Here is a 25,445-nt window from a genome sequence, read left to right as displayed (position 1 = left end):
TAAATCCAAATTTATTCTCACTCCTCAAAGGAAGTAAACATATCCACAAGGCGAGGTAATTACAATTACCTACAGCCCATGTCTGTAATATGTTTACAAGACCGACGACTACAAACAACGTTCACATCATCCATGTGGGGAAATAAGCATCTCCAGCTAGCAGTCACATCTGGAACACACACAGTTAAGTAGGGACTGCACAGAAGGGAGAATAATGGGGTCCGAGGATTTGTTCCCAGAAATAATAGGTCTCAACTGTCAGTGAGGAAATGCCTATAACCAGTGTAAGACCTGGTGAATCAGACCCCTGGGAAGTCAAAAGGAAGAGACAAAGTGCACACAATCAGACTCTTAGGAATATATGGCATCTTGGTGAAGGGAGCTAGCTATCCCTTAGCTTATAAGGGGGGAAAAGGGAAGATAATCGCTCCATAAATTAGGACCCAGCAACTGTACTCCTGGGTGTTAATATAACCTGTACCCAGTGTTCACAGGAGTCAAAGACTGGAAACAACCTAAATGACCTTCAGTGAATGGCTAAATGTACTCATTTATACCATGAAATATAATAACAGTATAATGGAATCAACTGACTATATGCAGATGGATTTCAAAGAAATTACATCAAATGAAAAAGGCCAGTTCTCACAAGGTCACATAATCTGATTCCATTTATATAACAGTATTGAAATTAGTGGTTGCCAGGGATGGTGGTAAGGAGGAGAAGTGGTGGATGGATGTGACCATAAAGGGCTAGCAGTAGGGATTTCCACAATTTGGTGGAACAGTTCCATATCTTGATTGTAGCCTCAGTTTAAAAAAAAAAAACAAAAATCCACATACTGACAAAATTACATAGAACACATACACAAGTGAGGGCATTTAGAAGTAATATCTGAGTAAGATTTATGGGCTATACTAATTACCTAATTTTCAACTTGGAGGCAGAGGTTTATCTCTGGGACCACTCTTATTTCCCCACTCCCAAACTTCCTATGAATCTATAATGATTACAAAGCAATACAATTTTTTTAAAAGCATTATAAAATATCAGAAGACAGACCCTACCCATAAAAGGCTTTATTACTGAAAGATACCTCATTTCACAAAAACTCCTTCATAGACACTGTTCTTGAACAAATCAAAATCCTTCACCTCCCATTTGATACCTGTATTGCAGGTAACACAAAACACACACACACACACACATCACCAGAAAATACTGAAAGTCGCTCTAGTGAAAAGGAAAAAATTTCAGATGAAGATACTCAAAACAGAAAAAAACATTCTTTAACACAATATACTAATGAATTAAATGTAAGTAACTATCAAAACTAAAAAATCAAAAATTGAAAAATCAAAATCAAATCAGTTAAAAATTAAAAAACTCAGAACTGGACAAACTTCATGAAAATGTGAAATGCCTGCTGATTGAAATCAGGGAAAATAATGGAAGAAAAAGACAAACATCTCAAGTGAAGACAAAAGGTATCTGAGGAAGAAAACAATAGAGACATGGAAGACAGAAATTCAAAGAGCCAAGGAAATGAAACGGAAAGAGGTAAAAGATCAGAGAAGTGATAAATTAGGCAAAGAAGATCAAATTACATAAAGTTAATCAGAGTCGCTGAAAAGATGAAACAGTGGTTCCCAAAGTGGGGTACGGCAAATCTGGAATGAGACTCTAAGATGACTGGCCTGTTCAAAAAAAAAGTCAATGAATGGTGGGATTAAAAAAAAAAAAATGGGAGAATTCTTCTAGAGTTTTAAAAACTAAGGCCGAAAATCAAATACAATGTATGGTTGATTGGATCCTGGTTTTTAAAATTGGTAAGACATTCCTGGGACATTTGAGAAAATACAAATATGGCTGGTATCAATATGGTTTTAAAGAATTACTGTTAACTTTTTGTTGTGCTAATGGGTTGTTTGTTTAGAAGGATGTCATTCTGAGACAATGCATGCTTAAGTACTTAGGGATGAAGTATATTGTCTACAATTTCAAAAGTTTAGAAATACACACACACACACACACAAAACAGTAAAATATAGCTGAAGATTAGCAATTGGAGATGGGTATATAGAGTCCAGGACTTTCATTTTCCTTTTTGTTCGAAAATATGCATGACAACACAAACAGCCCACACCCTCCGGGTTCACTGTTAACTTTACAATATCCAACTCCCTGGGGGGAAAACCTACCTATGCATGCATTCTTGATTTATCTAAGTGATTCAAAGGATTCAAGATAATCCTTTTTATAAAACAGTTCCGCAGCCTCAAGTAATACGGTCCTGCCTATGTAAAACATCTTCATTTCTATTTCACCCTTGAGTTCTATGTTCCTTTCACCACATTAGGGAAGAGAACCTGGGCTTTGTCAAGTAACAAAATCAATCCTTCACCTGTAAGACCATGTCACATTTAAAAAAAAAAACCACAAACAAAACACTCCATTTTCTGTCCTCTCCTGACTTAAAGTTTTTTCCTTACACAGGTTGGTTCCAAGATCCATCATTTAATTACTTTATACCAAGAACCCTCAACATTCTAACCTCATTTTCCCTGCACCTTCTCTGCAAGATCTCAACTTTGCATCAGTCCAATTTGGCAATGCACACCCCCCAATGAAGCCTCTTCCACAAAGCTTTTTCTTTTCTTGATCTCCCATTCTGATGTGATCCATCCTCCTCAGAAATCTATACCACTTTGTATTGCTAGTGCCTAAATGTGCAATAATCTCTGCCTCTGAGCCAGGGAGAAGTCTCTACCAATTTTTTGGTAATTAATTTCTTTTGCCTTGTTGTCTGTGAAGAAACTTAGTATTTTGCTCATTTACTTTAAGTGGTCACATTAAAGGAACCGAGAAAACAGCCATAGAACAGATACAGTTCACATATTATCTTTGTAATTTCATGAAAAGGCAATGTTTCTTAGATACTTCGTTGGCTTTCTTCTCTGAAAAATTCTCAATTCTTGTCACTGAAACCTGTAAGCAACTGAGCAGCTTCTGTCTGTATCTAAAATGGAAAAATATGTGTTATAAATAAACAGTACAGCATAGATACCAACTTGCAAAACCTAGTAAGTTCATAAAGCGGGCTGTGGTTTCTAAGCGTTCCCACCAGGAGATAGCACATTATGAGAATAAAACTGAACAGGAACTGGGTGAGACTCTTAAGAGAATTCGTCCACATTAGTACACATGACGTGCCTTTTATTGTAGAAATCTTACTTGATCTGTCACGCATGTCAAACAGGAATAAGGCAGCAACTAATTTATAATCTCTATGACAGTAAACAATATATAGAAATTGACAGAAATGCTAATGAGTTCAAAATGAACAGTTTTCAACAAGATACATTTAGACAAATTATACTTTTAAAGAAGTTCTTAATTTACCTTTACTTAATAGTCCCTCAGCAGAAACCTATCTGCCTTTATTTATTTATTTATTTTAAAGATTTTATTTATTTGACAGAGATCACAAAGGCAGAGAGGCAGGCCCAATGTGGGGCTCGATCCCAGGACCCTGAGATGACCTGAGCAGAAGGCAGAGGCTTTAACCCACTGAGCCACCCAGGTGCCCCTGCCTTAATTTATTGGAGATACTTTACCTGTTTATCCTCCTCTGTGTGTGCCGGATAGTCCCTGGCTTTCATTAGCCAGAAAGCAGCAAGCTTTTTATTGTGTAACTTCAAATACGTCTTTCCTAAAAGCAGCAAGTTTTTGCTGTAGAAATTTGGATCCACTATACATAAGAAAGAAAAATTTATCTCAGATGAATAGAGTTGTTAATTTCTTCAGTCTAAATTCCAATAATATATTTGTGTGGTCATATAAAATTAGGCTAACTAGAATTCTCTTTTGTTCAACTATTCCAATCTCAAATATTAGTAAAAGTACCATTTATTCAGTGTCTCTTAATGTGCTAGGCATTCTATTACATTTCTCATTTTTATACAATTTTATAAAGTAGATACTGAGAAACTGAAGTACCTGACAGAATGTATCCTCTATAAACAGACAGGGGTTTTCTTTTAATGTCTTTTATCACCTGCTGCATCCTAATTACCTAGGACATAACATGGACCCAATACATACTTGCTGTATGAGAAAATGGAATCATGACATATATGCAGTTGACCCTTGAACAATGCAGTTTTGAATTATGCACGTCTAAATACATGCAGGGTTTTTTCCCCATAAATACAGTAAAGTGCTGCAACTGTATTTTCTCTTACTTTTAACATTCAATTTTCTCTAGCTTACTATACCACAATACAGTCTATAATACATGGAACATACAAAATACATTTTAAACAACTGTTTAAATTTCTGGTCAATGGTAGAATATTTAAGGAGTTAGCTTTGGGGGAGCCAAAAGTTAGTTATATGCAGATTTTCAACTATGAAGGCAGCCATGTACCCCTTACCCATTGTTTAAGGGTCAGGTGTACATACATACATTTGATTAATATTTACTAAATGTGGGTTATACTTAAATACAGATTTAACAAAGACTCTGTTCTTTTGAAATCCATCATGAAGAGGAGAGACAAAAGAGGATTAAAATGTAACAGAAAAATGAAAGGGATGCTTTGACAGATGTAAACATTTTAAAGTGCTGAGAAACCAATAAGAAACTAACTCCCTAAGAAGTTATGTCTAGGCTGCCTGGGCAGCTGAACAGGATTTTAACAGAAAAACAGAGAACATTCTTGGCCCAGGGAAAACTGAACAAAAAGCCTATGAAAGCATGGGACAGTCTCACTAACTTCATTAATTCTTTATACAAATTCCTCTTATCAACTGGGACCTTCTATATTTAATGCATACTTTTCCCTAGATATAATTTATAGTTAACTCCATTTGCTCCTTAACCCAAAATTGTTTTACTTCTTTAATCTGAACATATTTATGAGGTGTTGTGTAGGTTTCCTTAGGGTTCATCAATTCATCTGTTTAATATTGTCATTCAGCAAATTTAATAGCATTATACTAAGCACTGAGGAAAACTGAGCAAAACAACAAAGTCCGCATCATCCCCATATTTAGTCTTCGACATGTAAACAATACAACTCACATACTCATACTACAGTGTGATAAGGGCTATGATGGGAGAAGTAACAGATATTTAAGAGCCTAGGAGGAGCTTCTGAACCAGATACGGTCCATAAAAAAAAAGACCACCTGGAAGAACTGACCTACAGTGTTAAAACCTCAAGGATGACTGGAGTTACTGATCATGTTTTTCTTAACACCCCAAACCCTTAATTCACTAAGGCTCTATTTCTACTTTGCAGTTACGCTTCTAAATCCCTTTGAGGACATTTTATTCCCAGATTCATATTCATGATATAAAAACTACGATCATAAGAGGTTATCAGCAAAAGGTAGTAACAGAACAAACAATATATTACTAACATGGTTTAACATTCAGATACCACTCTTCAGAAGAAATTAAAAAAATAAATGCTTTGCTATCCTAAAAGCATCTGAACAAGTCCATATGAGTAGGCTCTCTAATACACAGGCTTTAATTTTCTTCTAATTTTACAGAAATAGAATTGCAGTGGTTTTTCTGGTGTATTTGGTAACATATGCTTATGTCCTTTACACTTCTAGTTTGTGCTACTAATATTAAAAAGGATGAACTTAGGATGGCTTATGTCAGTTTTGTACACTGGCCATTTCTTCAAAGCCAGAGTGACATGAAACTCCATAAAAGACGACAATATTTGCAACGAAGCAAAACCTGGCTTGGTTTAAAAACAAGATTTCTCATCTAAATGCTCTTTAAAGAGAATTTTTTAGAAAAAAAATTAAACTTTTTGTAATGTGATATTAACTAGACTTGATTTTATAATTTACAACATGTGCAATTATTGAATCCTTACGCTGTACACCTGAAACTAATGTTGTCAATTAAACCTCAAAAAAAATTTTTAACTAAACATTTAAATAAATTAATGATTCTAAATGGCTGTATAATCTTGAATAACACAGTTAACTTGTCAAAGCCTCCTCTCAGAAAGCTGAATCCTATCAAATAAAGGACCATTCCAGAACTGTAGTTCTAAACTCAGTAGCAGTCTACTTCTTACTCTGGTGATCTTTATAAAATAAAGACTAAAAACTGTTTGATGATATTTAGTGCAAAGAGAAGTATATTAGATTAAGTAACATTTTTGTTTTAAAAATGCCTATTATAAAACACTCATACAATTTTAACTATATTAGTATATGAAATAGAAAAATGTTACCTTGCTCTGCCCTGTGAAAGTAGCCTAATGCCTGTTAAAAACATGAAGAGTCCAAACATAATGAAAACAGAATCAATATTTAAAAAAACATTTTTTTCAAAAGTCAGGAAGTAAATTAAAACATATTAAAATAAAGGTCAACTTATCAAGAGTGAAAGTTAACACAGCAAAATTGAACGTTTTTAAATCATCAGAGCACAGATTACAGGAGATGGACAACTTCTAATAATAACTTGATTGCTGTTTAGAACTTGAACCAAACCAGCATCAAGTGAAAAGAAAGAACATTACCATATGCAACTCAGCTATTTTGATCCTTCTTAAGTCTTAACAGTCACTACCCATAAAATCTTAGTAAAATCAAAAGCTAAATTTACTCAGTGATACATAGGTTGTACCAATAAACTTTTAAAAGTCTTAATTATTGACGTTCAAACATAAAATGTTATTGAGTCTGAAACTTTTTTGTCCCATTTAAGCCTTTTTATAAAGTATGTCCTAGAAACATAACTGATTTATTATAGTAGAGCCAACTGTTTCTTTTTTCCTTAGAATACATTATTTTTAATAATACATATTCCCAGCTGTGTTCTGATTATTCAGTTAATATTTTTTTAATTTTTTAAATTAAATCAGATTTAAAGATTTTATTTATTTATTTGACAGACATCACAAGTAGGCAGAGAGGCAGGCAGAGAGAGAGGGGAGGAAGCAGGCTCCCTGCCGAGCAGACAGCCTGATGTGGGATCCCAGGACCCTGGGATCATGACCCGAGCCAAAGGCAGAGGCTTTAACCCACTGAGCCACGCCGGCGCCCATCAGCTAAATATTTTAATATTAAATTCTATACCATAGCGTGCCAGAAGAAAAAATAGCTCCTTATCATGATACAAGTACTAGGAAAGCTCTTTCAGTGGCCTTATTTCCTTACTCTGAACATTTTAGTGGTGTAAGTTAGTGTTTGCCCAGAAATCCCTTTCAAATTTTATTTTCAACAAGAAAAACAAAAGGCCTTAAAAATATGAGTGTATATATCAATGACACTGATGAGGAGAATAAACTAAACGCCTTTGTACCAAAAAAAAAAAAAAAAAAAAAAAATTAGTGTATAAGCCTTGCAACCGTGCTTTCTAAAAAAGTTATAAATTACTCTTCCTTTATCTATACAAATACACAATTTCCCAGGTAAATTACTGTTAATGTGTAAAACACATATCTAAAACTCATGCTGAGTAACAGCTGCTGAATTTTTAGATTTCAAATAGAAAACAATGGTAGATTTTTGCATGAGCTATTACAGCTGATATTAGACCAGAATCATTAGCCACTCACCTAAAAAAAAAAAAAAAAAAACACTCACCAGTCATAGATTATAAGTATTAAGCCTTTGTGATAAGATTGCTGCACTGGATGGTTAGAAACATGCTCAAAGGCCTCACGGCTCAGAGCTGCAGATCTGGACACTGTAGAATGGCACTGTAGTTAAGAAATCAGTACTAACTTAACAAAGGACAGCACACTACCTCCTCATAGGTGGAACTAGGAGGAGTTGCAAACAGCACTTTAGCAATTCTTCTCTGATACCAAGGCATTTCAGCAAATGTATAACACCTATAGAGAAAAAACAGACATCTCAGTTGCATCTTTTTTCCTCTTACAGAAAAACTAAGCATCTTAACAGATATAAAAGATAGTTTCTTCTGTTGGTATATTTAAACAGTTTGCACTTTACATAACATCCAGTAGGTTAATATTCCCAGTGAATTACCCAGAGACTGATTTATACTGATCCATCAATTAGGATGTGTTCGTGATTAAATGTAAGTAAGCAACAGTACTAGTAATGAAAACATAGTATTTGTCGTTCATCACTAAGTGCTGACTCTGTTCTAGGTGCTCGGTGATTATCTCTCATTTACTCCTTTAAAGGAACTAAATAAGTTAGGGTCATTACCCCTATTTTTTTAGGTAAGAAAAACTAACTCAGAGTAGTTAAAAAAAAAAAAACTAAACATGGTATGTATAAATAACAATGGCAAAAACCAATTTAAGTCTGCCTACTGAAAAGAGTGAGACAAATGATTAACATCCAAAGATCTTGACAACTTTCTGATACAGGTAGGGAAAAAAGTACTGCATCTTTGACTAAGGGTCCGAACTCCTAAGGGAGCAACTGTATCTCATTCATGGTTCCTCCCTAGCACTGTCTAGCCATTATCATTAGTTAGTTTAATATTGCCCTTTGTCCTGAAGGATATTTAACTCCTTTTTAAGAATCCTTTTAAGAATCAGATACAGGAGGGTGCCTGGGTGGCTCAGTGGGTTAAGCCTCTGCCTTTGGCTCAGGTCATGATCCCAGGGTCCTGGAATCGAGCCCCCGCATCGGGCTCTCCACTCAGCGGAGAGCCTGCTTCCTCCTCTCTCTCTCTACCTGCCTCTCTGCCTACTTGTGATCTGTCAAATAAATAAAATCTTAAAAAAAAAAATCAGATACAGGGCTGTCTACACCATTTATTTATAAGACAATAAAATACTCAGGTCTGCGAACTACACCCAAAGAAAACAGTGGCAAACCTGTCTCAAGTTTGCTGCTCATACCAGCAAAATAATGCTGTACACTAGACAAATGGAAAGATACTGAAAGTCAGATTATTTTATTCTTTTGATGAATCAGACTGTATTTGACAGACCTTGAAGATGCAAAGACCCTCTTAGGGCATCGAACTGTATTGCTATATAGTTAAATTAATCCAATTTCATTTAGCCTTGTAAGTAAAAAGAGTCTTTCCTAACAAAAGGAATTTCAAAGTCTAGCAAAACTTTTAAAGCCTTTTTCATTTTAACATATATTTCTAAATGAGTTACAATGGTTAACATGATCACAATCAAACAGTGATACATCACAACTAACTAGTTAATATAATGAACTGAACACTCATGAATGCCAAATACTTTTAAATACTTTATAGCTTGGTATTATATACTACAAAATAAGATCATAGTAACTACCACTGAAATATTTATTTAAAGAAATGTTCTTACCAAATACCCATAAGGTGAATTGAGGTAGCATCTTTTGGGTTCAGTTCAATTGCTTTCTAACAAGAAATGAGAAAGTCAATCATATCTGTTTTCTAAACACAAATGAGTACTATGTTTGCTGAAAAAGTCATGATAAAAAAAATTTTTTTGGCAACCCTACATTTCAATTCTTCTATGATAATACCAATTTTTCCCCTCTTCATTCTTCAATGTGATTAAATTCATTTCAATACACTGTTAGTGACTTGTATTAAAGTTAACTTTTACAAAGTTCAGCAACTAACAGGATTTATCAGTATGAGAAAAAACATGAAATTTTTAAATGAATCCGACTTTGAAAACCAATCTATAGTTCTCAATGTTTCTTCTAGATTAGAGGAAAAATAATTTAATTTTGCAAGTTCTGCATGAATATTGGACTAAATGGTATTCTTAAAGGAGAACAAAGTACTTAATACTTTTACAAAGTTTCTTCCTTTATGTACGTTTTGTTCAACTTCATCTATACTCGACAAAGGAAAAATTATTTACAGAATTTATTAGTAAAATAGGTACAATGTAATACACTGATAGTCTTCCTAATTTCAATTTACTATATGAAAGTCCTATGTGAATTAATGTGAAGCATAAACTACGGAACAACTTTAAAGCAACTATTTCTCCTTTTACCCACTATTTTGTTGAAAGTCTCTGAGAAACATATCAGATTAATGTTAATCCTATTAAAAATAAGAGAGCCTTCTAAAAAAAAAAACTGAGACTCCTATCTTGTGTTTTTCTGTAAACCCACGTTTTCATTTCAGTCAGTAATGTGTGAGATACACATTTGTATTGGTTACCAGTAGGGTCTCTGAAGCCAGACTACCAGGGTTCAGATCACAGCTCCAAGTTTTCACCTTAGCAAGTTCTCTCTTCTTGCCATGCCTGAGTTTGCTGTTTTATAGAATTGATAGAGTAATATACCTACATTATAGAGTTGTGCTAAATATTAAATAAGCAACTAACAGGAGGTACTTAACATAGCAATATCTTCTATAACCAGCATAATTTTACTTTTCAAAAGTACCACTTAATTTATTACTGATGCTAATGAATAGTATCAGTAGTAGAGGTAATAGCGAGAATAAGGCTAATAACCAGGTATGACTTAGCAGAAATCTTGCTTCATTAATATGAATAAAGAATCAGCACTGACTTTATTTTACTTTTCCATTAAACAGTGATATGATTCATAGCAAAATATGTCTTAAAATATACACAACTTATACACTAAGAAACCTTTCCTAATCAGAGTTCCACTAGAAAATTAAACCCTACAAAAAACTGTATGAATAACTGTTTTCACCAATCTACCAAGAATGGTATAGAGCTAGTCCCATTCTAGATGCAAGGGAGAGAAGTTAATTCAGAACATGCAGTGGATGCCTAGGGGAATTTAATATTTTTATGGGATGGGTTGAGAGGGACTACTCTCAAGCAAACACTTTCTTTTTTAATTCTTGCCATTAGTTTGTTTTTTAAAGATTTTATTTATTTATTTGACAGAGAGAGATCACAAGTAGACAGAGAGGCAGGCAGAGAGAGAGGGAAGCAGGCTCCCTGCTGAGCAGAGAGCCCGATGCGGGACTCGATCCCAGGACCCTGAGATCATGACCTGAGCCGAAGGCAGCGGCTTAACCCACTGAGCCACCCAGGCGCCCCATTAGTTTGTTTTCAAAACAATCCAAAGATAGGGGCACCTAGCTGGCTCAGTCAGAGGACCATGCTTGAGCCCCATGTTGGATGTAGAGACTACTTAAAATCTTAAAAAAACAACAAAAATAACCCCAAAATAATAATTCCTTATGGTTTTAAATATAATAATGGAATTAGGAATAATAGTATAAATGATCTTTTTAGTATGTAAATACTAGATACTATCATTTTAAAAATATACTTAATACATACATATTTGAGATCTGCAAAACATAGATTTTTTTTTTTTTTTAATTTTATTCTTTATTGACAGAGGGAGAAGCAGACTCCCCATTGAGCAGAGAGCCCAATGTGGAGTTCAATCCCGGGACCCTGGCTCATGAACTGAGCCAAAGGCCGATGCTTAACCAACTGAGCCACCCAGGTGCCCCAAAATACTGGTTTTTAAAAAAATAATCTATAGTCTCTGTTTCCACTAATATATTTTTTGCAGTTTTTTTCATGATTTATATTGGAAGATATTTGTCATATATTCTACACACTATGATAACACACGTGATTTATTTAATGCCACTGAGCAAATTATGACATTTCACAGAATCTAAGATACCATGAAAATTACTACATATCATTTTTTATCTATCACTAAAAAGAAAAAAGCACTGCCTATTAAAAGATACCACTGATTATAATGCACTGTGATTTCAAAAGTCTTACAACGTGAAAAAGTTGCATTATTATTAAACTGAAATATATGTATGTATATGCATACACACACGTACACATATGTCTGTGTATATATACTACTGATGCCAGATAAAAGCTAGATCTCCTGACTCCCAGTCTAATGTTCTTTCCTGTTACCCACTGTGTAAAACAGGAATTGAGACTATTACCATAAAATTAAGAAAAGCTATTAGCTTATCTGCAGTTCTTCCTATTAATGTTTCCATCATATTCTCTTCCTTTGTATATTTTTTTTAATTTATAGAAAATTTATTTTTATAATTTCAAAACCGTGTACTTAATTCTTTTGGCTCTGAACATTACAATTTAAGGGGAAAACTATTATGGCTGTACTTTGTTGTTATACACATTTATGATAATTTCAGCTTTTAATCTTTTTAAATTTCTTTCCAGGGTAACAGTATTCACTGTTTTTTGCACCACACCCAGTGCTCCATGCAATATGTGCCCTCCCTAATACCCACCACCTGGTTCCCCCAACCTCCCACCCCCCCCCTTCAAAACCCTCAGGTTGTTTTTCAGAGTCCATAGTCTCTCATGGCTCATCTCCCCCTCCAATTTCCCTAAACTCCCGTCTCCTCTCTAACTCCCCATGTCCTCCATGTCATTTGTTATGCTCCACAAATTAGTGAAACCATATGATAATTGACTCTCTCTGCTTGACTTAGTTCACTCAGCATCATCTCTTACAGTCCCGTCCATGTTGCTATAAAAGTTGGGTATTCATCCTTTCTGATGGAGGCAAAATACTCCATAGTGTACAGGGACCACATCTTCCTTATCCATTCGTCCATTGAAGGGCATCTTGGTTCTTTCCACAGTTTGGCGACCATGGCCATTGCTGCTATAAACATTGGGGTACAGATGGCCCTTCTTTTCACTATATCTGTATCTTTGGGGTAAATACCCAGTAGTGCAATTGCAGGGTCACAGGGAATCTCCACACTGTTCTCCAAAGTGGCTGCACCAACGTGCATTACCACCAAGAGTGTAAGGGTTCCCCTTTCTCCACAACCTCTCCAACACATGTTGTTTCCTGTCTTGCTAATTTTGGCTGTTCTAACTGGTGTAAGGTGGTATCTCAATGTGGTTTTAATCTGAATCTGCCTATGACGGGAGCCACCTTTGATGGCTAGTGATGATGAACATTTTTTCATGTGTCTGATAGCCATTTGTATGTCCTCATTGGAAAAGTGTCTGTTCATATCTTCTGCCCATTTTTTGATATGATTATCTGTTTTGTGTGTGTTGAACTTGAGGAGTTCTTTATAGATCCTGGATATCAACCTTTTGTCTGTACTGTCATTTGCAAATATCTTCTCCCATTCCATGGATTGCCTCTTTGTTTTGTTGACTGTTTCCTTTGCTGTGCAGAAGCTTTTGATCTTGATGAAGTCCCAAAAGTTCATCTTCGCTTTTATTTCCTTTGCCTTTGGAGACATATCTTGAAAGAAGTTGCTGTGGCTGATATTGAAGAGTTTACTGCTTATGTTCCCCTTTAGGATTCTGATGGATTCCTGTCTCAAGTTGAGGTCTTTTATCCATTTTGAGTTTATCTTTGTGTACGGTGTAAGAGAATGGTCGAGTTTCATTCTTCTGCATATAGCTGTCCAGTTTTCCCAGCACCATTTATTGAAGAGACTGTCTTTTTTCCACTGTATATTTTTTCCTGTTTTGTCGAAGATTATTTGACCACAGAGTTGAGGGTCCATATCTGGGCTCTCTACTCTGTTCCACTGGTCTATGTGTCTGTTTCTATGCCAGTACCATGCTGTCCTGGAGATCACAGCTTTGTAGTAAAGCTTGAAATCAGGTAACGTGATGCCACCAGTTTTGTTTTTGTTTTTCAACATTTCCTTAGCGATTCAGGGTCTCTTCTGATTCCATACATATTTTAGGATTATTTGCTCCAGCTCCTTGAAAAATACCAGTGGAATTTTGATTGGAATGTCATTAAAAGTATAGATGGCTCTAGGCAGTATAGACATTTTAACAATGTTTATTCTTCCGATCCAAGAGCATGGAATGGTCTTCCATCTTTTTGTGTCTTCTTCAATTTCTTTCATGAGTGTTCTGTAGTTCCTCGAGTACAGATCCTTTACCTCTTTGGCTAGGTTTATTCCCAGGCATCTTATGGTTCTTGGTGCTATAGTAAATGAAATCAATTCTCTAATTTCCCTTTCTGTATTTTCATTGTTAGTGTATTAGAAAACCACTGATTTCTGTACATTGACTTTGTATCCTGCCATGTTACTGAATTGCTGTATGAGTTCTAGTAGTTTGGGGGTGGAGTCTTTTGGGTTTTCCACATAAAGAGTCATGTCATCTGCGAAGAGAGAGAGTTTGACTTCTTCATTGCTAATTTGGATACCTTTTATTTCTCTTTGTTGTGTGATTGCTGTTGCTAGGACTTCTAATACTATGTTGAACTAGAGTGGTGAGAGTGGGCATCCTTGTCGTGTTCCTGATCTCAACGGGAAGGCTGCAAGCTTTTTCCCATTGAAGATGATATTTGCTGTGGGTCTTTTATAGATAGATTTTATGAAGTTCAGGAATGTACCTTCTATCCCTATACTTGGAAGCATTTTAATCAGGAACGGATGCTGGATTTTGTCAAATGCCTTTTCTGCATCAATTGAGAGGACCATGTGGTTCTTCTCTCTTTTCTTATTGACTTGTTCTATCACATTGATTGATTTGCAAATGTTGAGCCATCCTTGTAACCCAGGGATGAATCCTACCTGGTCATGGTGGATGATCTTTATAATGTGCTGTTGGATCCTGTTTGCTAGGATCTTATTGAGAATCTTTGCATCCATATTCATCAGTGATATTGATCTGAAATTATCCTTTTTGGTAGGGTCTTTGCCTGGTTTGGGGATCAGGGTAATGCTGGCTTCATAAAAAGAGTCTGGAAGTTTTCCTTCTGCTTCAATTTTTTGAAACAGCTTCAGGAGAATAGGTGTTATTTCTTCTTTGAAAGTTTGATAGAATTCCCCAGGGAATCCGTCAGGTCCTGGGTTCTTGTTTTTTGGGAGGTTTTTGATCACTGCTTCAATCTTGTTACTAGTATCGGTCTATTCAGGTGGTGAATTTCTTCCTGGTTCAATTTTGGGAGTTTATAGTTTTCCAGAAATGCATCCATTTTATCTAGGTTGCTAAGCTTATTGGCATATAACTGTTGATAATAACTTCTGATGATTGTTTCTACTTCCTTGGTGTTAGTTGTGATCTCTCCCTTTTCATTCATAATTTTACTAATTTGGGCTTTCTCTCTTTTCTTTTGGATTATCATGGCCAATGGTTTATCGATCTTATTAATTCTTTCAAAAAACCAGCTTCTAGTTTCACTGATACATTCTACTGTATCTCTGGTTTCTATCTCATCGATCTCTGCTCTAATCTTGATTATTTCCCTTCTTATGTGTGGAGTTGGTTTGATTTGTTGTTGATTCTCCAGTTCTTTAAGGTGTAGAGACAGCTAGTGTATTCTGGACTTTTCAATTTTTTTGACAGAGGCTTGGATGGCTATGTACTTCCCCCTTAGAACTGCCTTTGCTGTATCCCATAGGTTTTGGACCGAAGTGTCTTCATTCTCATTGGTTTCCATGAATTGTTTCAGTTCTTCTTTGATCACCTGGTTGATCCAAACATTCTTAAGCAAGGTGGTCTCTAGCTTCCAGGTGTTTGAGTTCCTTCTGAACTTTTCCTTGTGATTGAGCTCCAGTTTCAAAGCATTGTGATCTGAGAATATGCAGGGAATAATGTCAGTCTTTTGGTATCAGCTGAGTCCTGATTTGTAACCCAGTATGTGGTCTGTTCTGAAGAAGGTTCCAGGTACACTTGAGAAGAATGAGTATTCTGTTGTTTTAGGGTGGAATGTTCTGTATATATCTGTGAGGTCCATCTGCTAATGTGTCATTCAATGCTCTTGTTTCTTTATTGATTTTCTGCTTCGATGATCTATTTCTGAGAGAAATATGTGTATATGAGAATCGCTACTCCAGCCTTCTTTTGAGGCCCATTGGCATGAAAGATGCTTCTCCATCCCTTCACTTGGAGTCTGGGTGTATCTTTAGGTTCAAAATGGGTCTCATATAGACAACATATGGATGGGTCCTGTCGTTTTATCCAATCTGCAACCCTGTGTTGTTTTATGGGCGCATTTAGGCCATTCACATTGAGAGTGATTATTGATAGATACGTTTTTATTGACATCGTGTTACCTTTGAAGTCTTTCTTTCTATAGACTGTCTCTATATTTCTGTTCAATTATATTTTTAGGATTTTTTCTCTTTTATAGAACCCCCCTTAATATTTCCTGCAGTGTCGGCTAGGTGGTTGCATTGTCTTTTAAGCCTTGCCAGTCTTGGAAACTCTTTATCTCTCCATCCATTTTGAATGTCAGTCTTGCTGGATAAAGTATTCTTGGCTGCATGCTCTTCTCATTTAGTGCCTTAAATATATCTTGCCAGCCCTTTCTGGCTTGCCAGGTCTCTGTGGACAGGTCTGATGTTATTCTGATGGGCTTTCCTCTGTATATAAGGAGCTTCTTTGTCCTAGCCGCTTTCAAGAGGGTCTGCCTATAATTATAATTCTTCATTCTTACTATTAGATGTCTCAAGGACTTTCGAGAATCTATAATCTTGGGGGAAAACCTTTCTGCCTCTAGTACATGAACACTGGTTCCATTCGTGAGACTGGGAAAATTTTCATGGACAACTTGTTCCACTATATCTTCTAGACTTCTTTCTTTCTCCTCCCCTTCAGGGATTCCAATAATTCTGATGCTGGAACGTTTCATGGCATCATTTATTTCCCTGATTCTGTTTTCGTGGCTTCTAAGCTGTTTGTTTCAGGCTTCCTCTGATCCTTTCTGTTTGTCCTCCAGATCACTAATTCTATCTTCTGTCTCAGTTACCCTAGCTTTTAGAGAATTTAGATTAGATTGGAACTCATTGAGAGCATTTTGAACATCATCCCTGGTGGTTTTCAGTTCTGCCCTAATCAATTCCGTTTGGTCATCCATGGCTTTCTCCAACCTAGCTACTGCCTGGATAATTGTTAGCCTGAATTCCCTTTCCGATATATTGTCTATGTTGATAGCCATTAGCTCTGTTGTAGAAGGCCCATCCTCTGTATTTTTCTTCTGTTGGGCATTCCTCCTCCTAGTCATTTTGGTGAGAGATGACTGATCGGATGTAGCTGCATGTATCGAAAGTGGTGCAGTCAAGGCGCACCCTGGAATGCTTTTGAGCAATCAGGATTCCCCACCCAAATGAGAGAAAAAAGAAAAGAAAAAGAAAAACAAGACAGAGAGACAGGAAAAAAGGGAAGATAAGAGAGAAGGCTCAGCCCAAATGGGCCCCAAGGTAAGATTTATGAAGTATACAAACAAAAACAGACAAACAAAAAGATGGATAAAAGTATATGACAAGAGAAAAAAGTATATATATATATATATATAAAAGCAAAGAAAGGAAGAACCTCATCAAAAAGATCCCCAAGTATAAGATTTATATACTTTCAGGAGAAACACAAATACACAGAAACACTGGCAGAAGAAAAAGATGGGAGAATGGTTATAAATTCTCAGTGTGGGCGAGGAAGGTTATTTTGATTCTTCCTGGATGTATCTTGATATCTTTGTTAAAGAACTCAACTTTCCTAAGATAAAGGGGGATTAAGAATTTGTATACGTATAGGGGTAGCATTGATTGGGGAAAGGGGATTACCTTGAAGTTTAACTCTATATGAATATTAGAAAATAAAAATTAAAAAAGAATAGACTAAACTAAACTAAAAAAAAAAATATATGGAACATTTCACGAATTTGTGTGTCATCCTTGTGCAGGGGCCATCCTAATCTTCTCTATATCATTCCAATTTTAGTATATGTGCTGCCGAAGCGAGCACTCTTGCTTTGTATTTTTGAAGTTGTCTAATATATCAAAAGAGAAATAAATAAGCTGAATTTTTAGTAGCAGTTTTTCCAGAGTTTTTGTTTAGTTTTGTTTAGGACAATAAGGTAGTGTATACGGCACATCATGAAATACACAAACTCCTGGAGAATATGTGACATCTAAGGACGAACTTACTATAAAGAAGTAACTTCAGGGGAAATATTAAAACATAAAATAGGGGTGTCGGGGTGGCTCAGTGGTTTAAAGCATCTGCCTTCGGCTCAGGTCATGATCTCAGTGTCCTGGGATCAAGCCCCACAACGGGCTCTCTGCTCAGTGGGGAGCCTGCTTTCTCCTCTCTCTCTGCCTACTTGTGATCTCTTAAAAAAAAAAAATAAAAAACGTAAAATACACAGAGATAATGATCGTAAACAGTACTACTACTATTGGGAGTGGTTTGTCAGTTGGGTTTGATTTTATACCAGACCACACCTTGGGGTATTCAGGACCTCATATGGTTCCCTCCCATATACTCTGGTCTTGGCCACATGACTTGTTTGGGTTCACAGGATATTACCAAGTGTGATGCAAAACAGAAGCTTGATAAAAGTTTGCACATTGGAATTTTATCTTGGAATGCTCATTCTTGGAAGCTAGCTACCATGCTGTAACGAAGCTGGGGCTAAACTACTAAATAATGCAATGGAAAATGGAGAGAGAGAACCCATCATCTAAGAGACCATCTCGTACATTCTGTCCAGCTGAAGACTGAGGTGAAGGCAGCCGTCTGAATGACCTCAGCTACACCAAACAGACCAGAAGTACCACTACAGAGTTAACACAAAAAATATTGAGAAATAAGCTGTCACTGCATTAGACCTCTAAATTTTAGGTGGTTTGCTATACAGCAATAGATAAGTAAAACAAATTTATTTAAAAAGCTAATTACTTTTAAAATTCATCAGTACCTCAAAATGCTCCTTGATAATGTAGGCATTTGCAATTTTAGCCTTGATGCCTTCATAATCTCCAACATCACTAATACAGATTGCATACCACTAAAAACAGAAGAAAAAAACATGTAAGAATAAGAATATAATATAATAATAATATTAGATAAAATAAATTCTGATGTCACAATAAAAGCTAGGTCTCCTGATAATAAAAAAATAAATAAAATAGATAAAATAATATAAGAATATAATCTACTGGGGCACCTGGGTGGCTCAGTGGGTTAAGCCGCTGCCTTCAGCTCAGGTCATGATCTCAGGGTCCTGGGATCGAGTCCCGCATCGGGCTCTCTGCTCAGCAGGGAGCCTGCTTCCCTCTCTCTCTCTCTGCCTGCCTTTCCGTCTACTTGTGATTTCTCTCTGTCAAATAAATAAATAAAATCTTTAAAAAAAAAAAAAGAATATAATCTACTAATATTCCATTCAATACAAGGTAAAACTGAATATTTATTCCTCAGTAGTCATTCTCATTAAGCAAAAACTTACAACCTTGAGATCAAGGTTGGGAATATATTAGGCTGTAAAAAAGTCTCAAGTTTTAAAAGATAGAAACCAGAGTATGTTCTCTGACCACAGTGAAATGAAAATATTTTAATAAAAGAAGGAAATCTGGATAATTCACAATTATGTGGAAATTTAAAAATTCCTAGGATAGCTTAGTTGGCTAAGTGTCCTACTCTTGGTTTTGGCTCAGGTCATGATAACCGGGTCATGAGACCAGATGAAGCCCTGTGTCCGGCTCTGTGCTCAACAGGGAGTCTGCTAGAGAGTCTCTCTCTCCCTCACCCTTTGCCCCTTCCCTATCTCTCTCACTTGCTCTCTAATAAACAAATCGTTAAAAAAAAAAAAAAACCCACATTCCTAAATAACCAATGAGTCAAATAAATCACAAGGAAAATTTAAAAATCCCTTGAAAAGAACAAAAAACAATACGACATAACAAAACTTAAAGGATTCAGCAAAGCTGTATTCAGAAGGAAACTTATGGCTATAAGCTACCTTAAAGAAAGTTATCAGTCAGTAACTTCACCTTAAGAAACTAGGAAAAGGGGGCACCTGGGTGGCTCAGTGGGTCAAGCCTCTGCCTTCAGCTCAGGTCATGATCTCAGGGTCCTGGGGATCAAGCCCTGCATCAGGCTCTCTGCTCAGTGGGGAGCCTGCTTTCCCCTCTCTCTCTGCCTGCTTCTCTGCCTACTTGTGATGTGTCAGATAAATAAAATCTTCAAAAAAAAAAAAAAAACACTAAGAAAAGAGCAAACTAACCCAAAGTAAGCAGAAAGAATGGAATAATAAAGATTAGAGTGGAAATAAATAAAATATGGGAAAAATGGGGAAAGGAGCAAAACCAAATTAATTCTCCGAAAGGATCAACAAAATTTACAAGCCTTTAGCTAAACATAAAAAGAAAAAAGAAAAGTTAATAAAATGAGGACTCAAAGAATACATCTATTATTACTAACCTCAGTAATAAATCTAGGGATAAAAAAGATTAAAAGGGAGTAGTAGCAACAACTGTACGGGAACACATTAAGTGATCCACCAAACATGAAGAAATTCCTAGAAACAAGAAACAATCCAACTGAATTAAGAATAAACAAAAAATCTGACAAACAAATAATAAGTACTACTACAGAGTTAGTAATCAAACGAATTTCCAACAAAGCAAACGCCAGGATCAAATGGCTTCACTAACAAATTCTACCAAATGTTTAAAGAAAATTAACACCAAGCTCCTCTAAACTCTTCCAAAAAATAGGAAAACAATGAACATTTCTTAAGTATTCTCTGACACCAGTGCTACTGAAACCAAAACTCTCAATAAAATACTAATTGAATTCAGCAGAACATTAAAAAAATCACTCACCACAATGAAGTGGGATTTATCCCTGGAATGCAAGAATAATTCAACATACACAAACCAATTAATGTGATCCATCACATTAATAGAAAAAAATAATCTTATGGTCATTTTGATACAGAAAAAACATTAAGACAAAACTTGACATCCATTCATGGTAGGAACTCCCAATAAATTGAATTAGAAACAGAAGGAACATATCTAAACAAAATAAAGACCATATATGATAAATCCACAACTACCATCACACTCGATGAAAGACCAAGAATAAGACAAGGGTGTTGGTAACCAACACCCTTACCACTCTCTTACCACTCTCATTCAACACAGTACTTTAAGTCCACCTGGAGTAATCAGGCAAGAAAAAAATTAAAAGGTAACAAATTTGGAAAGGAAGAGGTAAAAATGCCTCTATTTGCACATGACATGATTTTATACATAAGAAGTCCAAGAGACTCAACAAAAAAAAGCCTTTTAATCAATAAATTCAATAAAGCTGCAGGATATAAAATTAACATGCAAATATCAGTAGCAATTCTATAACCTAACAACAAATTTTCTGAAAAAGAAATAGTTCACATTTATAAGAGGATCAAAATCAAATAGGAATAAATTTATATAAGAAGATGAAAGATCTCTACTCTAAAAACTTCAGCATGATATTGAAAGAAATCAGATATAAATAAATGGAAAGGTAACCCACGTTCATGTACTGTAAGAATTAATATTGTTAAAATAGCAGTACTACCAAAGCCATCTATAGACTCAATGCAATCCCTATCAAGATATCAATGACACTTTTTACAGTCAGAAAAAAACACCTAAAACTTATAGAGAATCACAAAAAACCCAGAATAGCCAAAGAAACCCTGAGAAAAAAGAACAAGCTAAACTACAAAGCTACACTCATTGGAACAGCATAGTATTGGCATAAAAACAAACAGACAAATGGAACAGAACTGAGAACCCAGAAATAAATCCAAGAATATATAGTCAGCTAATATTTGACAAGGGAGCTAAGAATATTCAATTGAGAAAGGGCAGACTACAAAAATAGCACTGGATTATTGGATATTCACATGTAAAGGAATAAACTAGACACATCTTATACCACTCACAAAAAGTAACTCAAAATGAGATACAGTCTTAAATTTAAGACCTGAAATTATGAAACTCCTGGAAGAAAACAGGAATAAAGCCTCTTGACATGGGTCTTGGTAATGATTTTTTGGATATGTTATCTAAAGCACAGGCAACCAAATAAAAAACAAGTGGGACTACATCAAGCTAAAAAGCTTCAGCGAGGGAAAAGAAACCATCAACAAAATGAAAAGGCCTATCGAATGGGAGAAAATATTTGCAAACAATATATCTAATACAGGTTTAATACCTGAATTATAATTCATACAATTACATACAATTCAATAGCAAAAAACCAACAATTTAAAAATGGGCAGAGAAATGTCCTAATAGACATTTCCCCAAAGAAGATATTAGAAAGGCCAACAGAAGATACACAACATCAATAGTCATTAAGGAAATGCAAATTAAAATAGCAATGAGGTATCACCTCACCCCTGTTAGAATGTCCACCATCAAGAGACAAATGCTGGCGTGGATGTGGAGAAAGGGGAACCCTTATGCACTGTTCAGATTCTAAACTGGGATACTCAATCCTCAAAAATTAAAAATACAATTACCATATGATCTAGCAATTCTATTTGGAATTTATAAAAAACAAAAAATGAAAACACCTACTTGAAAAAATATCTGCATCTCTATGTTCATAGCTTGTTTGCAACAGCTAAAATGGAAACAACTTAAGTACAGATCAACAAAATGGATAAATTAGTTGTGCTGTATGTATACACACACATACACACACAATGAAATATTATTCAACCATAAAAAATAAGGAAATCCTGCCATTTGCAACAACATGGAGGGACTCTGAAGGCATTATACTAAGTGAAATAAAAATACTGTATGATCCCATTTACATGTAGAATCTTAAAAAAAAAATTGTAAGACTTGTGGTTATCAGAGGTAGAGAGCTGGGGGAGGAGGAATTGGAGGAAGGTACAAACTTCCAGTTATAAGATAAATACAGTTGAACAACACAAATTTAAACCATGCAAGAGCCACTTATACACAGATTTCTTGTGAGAAATATAGTAATGTAAATCTATGGTCCTTTTCATTTCCTTTGGAGTAGTCTCTTTTTTGTAACTTTATTGTAAGAATACAGTATGTAAGACATACAAAATATGTACTGACTATTTGTTATAATAGCTTCCAGTCAACAGGTTATTATAGTTGTGTTTTTTGGAGAGTCAAAAGTTCTATGTGGATTTTCAACTGCACAGGAATCAGCGCCCTTCTCCCCATGTTGTTCAAGGGTGAATAGTATTATGGATGTAATGTACAATGTGAAAACTACAGCTAATACTGAAATATGATATAATAGGAAAGTTCATAAGAGAATAAACCCTAAGAGTTCTCATCATGAGGGAAAAAATTTTTTTTCTTTCTTTCCTTTTTATCACATCTATATTAGAAGATAGGCATCAGCTGAGCCTACTGTAGTAATCATTTCACAATATGCGCAAACCAAACCATCATGCTGTATGCCTTAAACTTATAATAATGTATGTCAATTCTTTCCCAATAAAATCAGAGGAAAAAAAAAAAGAACTGAAGAGTAGTATCTCTTATGATGCAGAATTCAACAAAATAATGGCAATTTGAATTCAGCAGCAAATGAAAAAGATTACACAACATGACCACATGGGATTTATCCCAAAATACAAGGGTGGATTACCATATGAAAATTAATTAATGCAAGATACCACATTAATAGAATGAAGGGGGGAAAAACCAACATGATCATCTCAGCAAACAGAAAAAAGCATCTGACAAAAATCCATTTCATGATAAAAACACTCAACAACTACGAATGAAAGGGAACTTTCTCAATCGATAAAGAGCATTTATGGAAAACCCACAGCTAACATCATAGCAAATGGTGAAAGCCTAATAGCTACCCTCCTATAATCAGGGACAAGACAAAGATATTCACTCTTGTCACTTCTACTCAACACTGTACTGAAGTTCTAGCCAGGGAAATTCAGCAAGATAAAGAAATATCAGGTGTCCAGGTTGGAAAAGAAAAAAAACTATGGATAATTTATAAACAGGTTGATAATATAGAAAAAAACTAAGTAATCTACATAACAACCAATAGAACCAATAAAGGAGTTAAGCAAAGCTATAGGACATAAAATTAATATACATTAATATACAAGTATTAGTTACGCTTCTATATGCTAGCAATAAATAATCTGAAAATGATATCAAGAATTCCAATAGCATCAAAAAGAATACTTAAAGAATAAATTTAAATCCAAAGAAGTACAAGACTTGAAGACTGAAAATTACAAAACAGTGTTGAAAGAAGAAAAAGATCTAAATAAATGAACAGACAACATGTATCTGTGGAGGAAGACACAATGCTGTTAGGATGGCAATACTCCTCAAACTAACCTACGGATTCAATAAAATCCCTATCAAAAACTCAACTGGCTGGGCGCCTGGGTGGCTCAGTGGGTTAAGCCGCTGCCTTCGGCTCAGGTCATGATCTCAGGATCCTGGGATCGAGTCCCGTATCGGGCTCTCTGCTCAGCAGGGAGCCTGCTTGCTCCTCTCTCTCTCTCTCTGCCTGCCTCTCTGCCTACCTGTGATTTCTCTCTGTCAAATAAATAAATAAATAATCTTTAAAAAAAAAAAAAAACCAAAACACCTCAACTGGCTTTTCTGCAGAAATTTACAAGCTGATCCTAAAATATGTATGGAAACTGAAGGAACTCAGAATGGTCAAAACAATCTTGAAAAAGAAGAGCTAGAAGACTCACAGCTCCTTATTTCAAAACTTATCACAAAGCTATAGTAATCAAGACACTGTGATACTGGCACAAAAACAACCAGGTCTACACTCAGACAAATGAAATTGAATTGAGAATTCAAACTGTCTGCAAAGAAACAGACAAACTTACAATTATACTTGGACATTTCAATGTGTCTCTAAATAATTTACAGAACAAGTAGATAGAAAATCATAAAGGATACAAAAGGATACAAATGGTACAAAAGAACAACACCATTAACGAAACTGACCTGAATGAGATTTATAAAATACTCCCAACAATAGTTGAATAAACATTCCTTTCATGTGTACAAAGAACACTTAACAAGATGGACCATATTCTGGGCTATAAAACAAATCTCAACAAATTTAAAGAATCCTTATCTATTTTATTTTTAATAAAAACCAGTATTAGTGGGGTGTTGAGGGAGACCGGCCCCTAAAGGGAGCATTTGGAAATGGGTGGAGATGAAATTTGCTTGTCACAATGACTTGGTAGATCTACTGAGGACAGTCCAACATCATAAAGTATGTCCTAATAACAAAATACCAATAATGTCCCATGTGTCTCCAGAGTGCCAATTGAAAAGCATCATTCTAAGTCAGTTAGGAAATTCAAGAACTAGCAGAGTTAGTTCTTAGCTGTCCAACTGCTCTATTCTCACCTCTATATAAAAATATAATGTACTATATAATGTAATAAAATAGCGTGCATTTTATTTAAAACCAAACAAGCGCTGATAAAAATATGTATCACTGCAGCTGTGACTCCACATCAAACCTTGACAGTAAGAACTGGGCACTGAATTCATTCTTCACATGTGCTGGGCCTGGCAGAGGATGCCCACCTCCACCAGAGCCCCAGAGGAAGAATGAGCCCCTGGTGGAGAGGGCTCAGGTGACAGGCACCCTGCCTGTCTTAGAGCTTGGGAGGGGAAGGGACCATGTGTGCAGCTCTGGTTTGTCTGCCCTGAACTCCCCCTGGGCCACTGGAGTGAGCG

General features: G+C 35.6%; 1 protein-coding gene and 1 non-coding gene across 3 annotated transcripts in view; both read right to left on the bottom strand.

The window, feature by feature from the left end:
- Nucleotides 1–1,064: 1,064 nt before the first annotated feature.
- Nucleotides 1,065–25,445, bottom strand: part of RMDN1 (regulator of microtubule dynamics 1) — a 43,369-nt gene continuing 18,988 nt past the window's right edge. The window contains exons 5-10 of one of the 2 annotated variants that reach the window (XM_044245367.1): nucleotides 18,623–18,712; nucleotides 9,310–9,365; nucleotides 7,791–7,878; nucleotides 6,268–6,298; nucleotides 3,619–3,752; nucleotides 1,065–3,020 (exon numbers count right to left, since the gene is read on the bottom strand). In XM_044245367.1, the coding sequence (XP_044101302.1) occupies nucleotides 2,970–3,020; nucleotides 3,619–3,752; nucleotides 6,268–6,298; nucleotides 7,791–7,878; nucleotides 9,310–9,365; nucleotides 18,623–18,712 (450 nt within the window). In that variant the 3' untranslated portion in view covers nucleotides 1,065–2,969. The remainder of the gene's footprint in view (nucleotides 3,021–3,618; nucleotides 3,753–6,267; nucleotides 6,299–7,790; nucleotides 7,879–9,309; nucleotides 9,366–18,622; nucleotides 18,713–25,445) is intronic. The other variant, XM_044245369.1, reaches the window with a different exon arrangement.
- Nucleotides 17,561–17,667, bottom strand: LOC122905703. The gene has a single exon (XR_006384397.1). It is a non-coding gene; the product is annotated as a U6 spliceosomal RNA (small nuclear RNA).

The sequence above is a fragment of the Neovison vison genome, chromosome 4 (genome assembly GCF_020171115.1).
Source record: "Neovison vison isolate M4711 chromosome 4, ASM_NN_V1, whole genome shotgun sequence".
In the NCBI taxonomy this organism is placed as follows: domain Eukaryota; kingdom Metazoa; phylum Chordata; class Mammalia; order Carnivora; family Mustelidae; genus Neogale; species Neogale vison.
The sequence above is the reverse complement of the archived record's forward strand: the minus strand, read 5'-3'. Positions and strand labels throughout refer to the sequence as shown.